We start from the raw sequence: 3,438 nt of genomic DNA, 5'->3' as shown, positions 1-3,438 counted from the left end.
CTAACCCCACATCAGTCAGCCCTTCATGGTGAAGTAGCAGCACAACATGGCGACCTGCTTACAGGAGGAAAAACATTTTATGACCTGAATAAACAAACAAAAAAAAAAAAACTTTCTGGCCTGAACCTGAGAAAAAACCTGAACCTGAGATGATATCTGTATAATAAAGCACAGTGATGTGAGAATTATGCTGTGGGGATGTTTTTCTGTAGCAGAAACTGAATGACTGGTCCACAGAAAGACAAAGTCAAATCCCTGAGGGTTGGGGTCCCACAGACATCAAATGGCTAAATGTCCTGCACCATCTAATGATCTGATTCTGGTGGGTTTAAGCAGAGACCGAAAAGCAGGACGACTGCATCAAGATATCAAGGTAGCCTGAAAGTCCAGGAGAAACTGGATTTAAATCTGGTTAAAATTGCTGGATGGACTCTGTCCATTTATGTTACAATGAGTAACATAAATAAATAAAAATATGGTCAATTCCACAGACTTTTAAAGACTTCCCAGAAACATTTTACACCACTTAATATATTTATTTCCATTGTTTATGAGAGAACACATCACTGTACAATTTATTTACATTGGTCCTTTTTACATATGTTGTAAAATAAAAATATGCAAACAGGGTTTAAACACTAAAGGCACCTTTTAGCTTCAAAAAATGTATTTTACCTCAAACGTTTTATTTTTCACTGCAGATTAAATCTGAGAATCATTGAAAGCATCTCCTTTCCCATCTACACAAACAGTGAGGCTTCAAGACAAAGGAACCGCAGCTCTGTGCTCTACAACTGAAGAATATTATAAAAACTTAACTGTGAGTGACTTGAAGCTGAAGAGAAAAGAAAACTCCTCTTCTGGTTTCCTTTTGTGGTTCTGGTTAGAAATCCTATTTTCTGCAGTTGACTTCAAGCTCCATTTGAACTGCATTTTGCTTCTGAAGGAGGAGCTTAAAATGAACACTTGTGTAACATAGATGAGTTCTAATAAAAAGAGATCAGTTACCCAACATGCACCAGAGATGACAAAGTCACATTTTATCACTTTAATTTTACAAAACTGAACATTTTCCTATTGTAAAATAAATGATTTTTATTGGACCCGAGCCAAACTTAAACTCAAATTTAGCAAAGTTTCCAATCGTTAGAAAGTTGTAATTCATAACCAAAGTATTTTTTACATTCCCCTTTAACATTTAATTCAAATACAACAGAAACTGCTACAAAATAAAGTGTCCATAGAAGTGGTACTTTTTGAATTGCACTCTCTCCACAAACTAAAGCTTTGGTCAGGTGTCAAAAGCAAAACATTCACCCTGTGGATTAATTTCTCAGTTACATTCATGGAAAAAAAACAACAGAAAACAACATGTGGTAAATAAATCCAGAGTCCTCAGGCAACAAACTTGTTCTTGGTGGTGGAACCGCTCTTGGTGGCTGTATCAGCATGCGACTGGTAGCCAATGATCACTTTTGGTGGGACGCCTAGCCTCTCCTTATAAACTCGCCTAGAAGCACAAACAAGAAGCCAAATATGAGCTGGTGCTGAAAATCTCTGGATATTACTCTAAAATGTCTGTACTGCTGCAGTGCAACAAAAAGCATCAGGAAATGAATTGAAGCATGAAAAAAAAAAAAAAAACAGAACAAAATTTAAACTGTTAACTGCACAACTACAGGATGTACTCTACAGCAATGCATTCTGGGTACAGGATACATGTCATTTCCTGCATGGCATCACTGTGGAGAACATGAGGCTCAACAATTTCTGTGAATTTTTGCATTTGTTTAACACCCTGCTTGTTTCTTCACTCAAGTATTGCAATATTCTGTATTCATTTTTTGTTGCATACTCACAACCTGCTCAAAGTTTCTTGACAGAAAAAAAACAAACATGTATAAAGGAAACTGCTCTGTAATTCTTCTCACTTCAAAATAAGAGCATAAATATAAACATCTAGTTCAAAGATTCTTGGAGAATAAAATCTTCACAAATGTCAAACTTTATTCAACCGAAAGTTTACAATTAACGCTTTTTCTGAACAAATTTATTAAAGGGCAACATTTTAGAACTTAGCAAAAATGCTAAACAAAAAATGAGTTGCAGTATTATAACATTAGCAGAAGTTTTCCTACCACTGGAAATATTGAAAACCTGAAGGCCAAGTGAAACAAGATGGTGGTTTGTGCAGCTCACCCTATGTGGGTGATGGCGTCTTTGTTTTCAAAGTCTGTCGTCCAGATTGCGATTTTATCCCCTTTGGCTCTTACATTAATGACGGCGCCACAAACATCATCGCTATGGTCGTCAAACGCTTCACCCACCAGACACAAGAGCTGCAGGAGGACAAAACAGATTTAAACTGTTTCTACCGGAGACCGTCTCCAATATCTGACGTTTTCACAGTGCGAAGCATAAAACAAGGGTTTCGTCAAGTTAAATCATTAAAATTTTGTCTTCAAACATTAGTGGTGTTGATGTTCCAGATTATATTTATTCATATTCAACACGACTCAAATCCAACTTAAAAGAAAACTAAATATGGTTTTAGTGGAGCTCAGCATACCGTCTCTAACCAGAACCGGTCCAGATCGCTTTTCCGTTGCTGTTTGGACAAAGTTATCAGCCAGCGGCCACCTCGTCGGTTCCGCTCGTCCTCCCACATGGGTTCAATCCCGTCCTGTGGTCAAATACAGAACAGATCAGACAGGGAACCAGCTCTGTAAAATACTTGAAGGTCATTTATTATTCTTTATACTTTAATTTAATCCACAGTCAAAAACAAATCACAGTGCAGAGAATCAGATGTTTGTGTTGACGTGTAAGAGGTGAGCCTTACTTTAAACAGAGAGTAGTCACAGCCAGACATCAGGTTACTGGACAACTGGATGTGATTATACAACCTGCCAACAGGAGGCGATATTCTCATCAAATAGACACCTAAACTAAAGGCGCATAAAAATTTGTACTTAGTTCAACTTAATTGAAACAAACATTCTGGATCATTACAGAGTGGTGAACTCTAAACCGGTTTATTTTGATCACTCTGGCTTAAAGCTTAGAAAATATGAATACTTTCTGAACCTCTGGCAAATAAAGGATTTTATTTCATGAATGTGGTAGCGTCCCTGTTGACATGAGATGAACTGCACTAAGTGATGCCATGGTGACTGAAGCAGGTATTGGTATTATTAGCAGTGTGGACCAGTTCAAGGTGCTACTATAAAATTGAGTCAGCATTTCTATAAAGCTGCTCAAAAAGAAACATGAAATATTGGGTTTTCCTTCAGAACCTTGCTGCATGTAGACTTTTTCCTTCCACTCAACTATCCATTAACATGGAACACTGCACAGCCAGTTTCTTTAGCAGTGACCTCTTGACATACTGTTCTTGTGATTACAATCTCAAGTTCAATATCTAAAGACACACCAGCA

General features: G+C 37.3%; 1 protein-coding gene across 2 annotated transcripts in view; it reads right to left on the bottom strand.

Moving 5' to 3' along the window:
- Positions 1 to 515: 515 nt before the first annotated feature.
- The window catches only part of eif4ea (eukaryotic translation initiation factor 4ea), a 4,906-nt gene continuing 1,983 nt past the window's right edge, over positions 516 to 3,438 (bottom strand). For both annotated transcript variants that reach the window (XM_007551068.2, XM_016670945.1), the window contains exons 4-7: positions 2,843 to 2,906; positions 2,570 to 2,683; positions 2,200 to 2,339; positions 516 to 1,510 (exon numbers count right to left, since the gene is read on the bottom strand). In XM_007551068.2, coding sequence (XP_007551130.1) covers positions 1,396 to 1,510; positions 2,200 to 2,339; positions 2,570 to 2,683; positions 2,843 to 2,906 — 433 coding nt within the window. In that variant the 3' untranslated portion in view covers positions 516 to 1,395. The remainder of the gene's footprint in view (positions 1,511 to 2,199; positions 2,340 to 2,569; positions 2,684 to 2,842; positions 2,907 to 3,438) is intronic.

Source organism: Poecilia formosa, unplaced genomic scaffold (assembly GCF_000485575.1).
Source record: "Poecilia formosa unplaced genomic scaffold, Poecilia_formosa-5.1.2 Scaffold39, whole genome shotgun sequence".
Taxonomy (NCBI): domain Eukaryota; kingdom Metazoa; phylum Chordata; class Actinopteri; order Cyprinodontiformes; family Poeciliidae; genus Poecilia; species Poecilia formosa.
The sequence above is the reverse complement of the archived record's forward strand: the minus strand, read 5'-3'. Positions and strand labels throughout refer to the sequence as shown.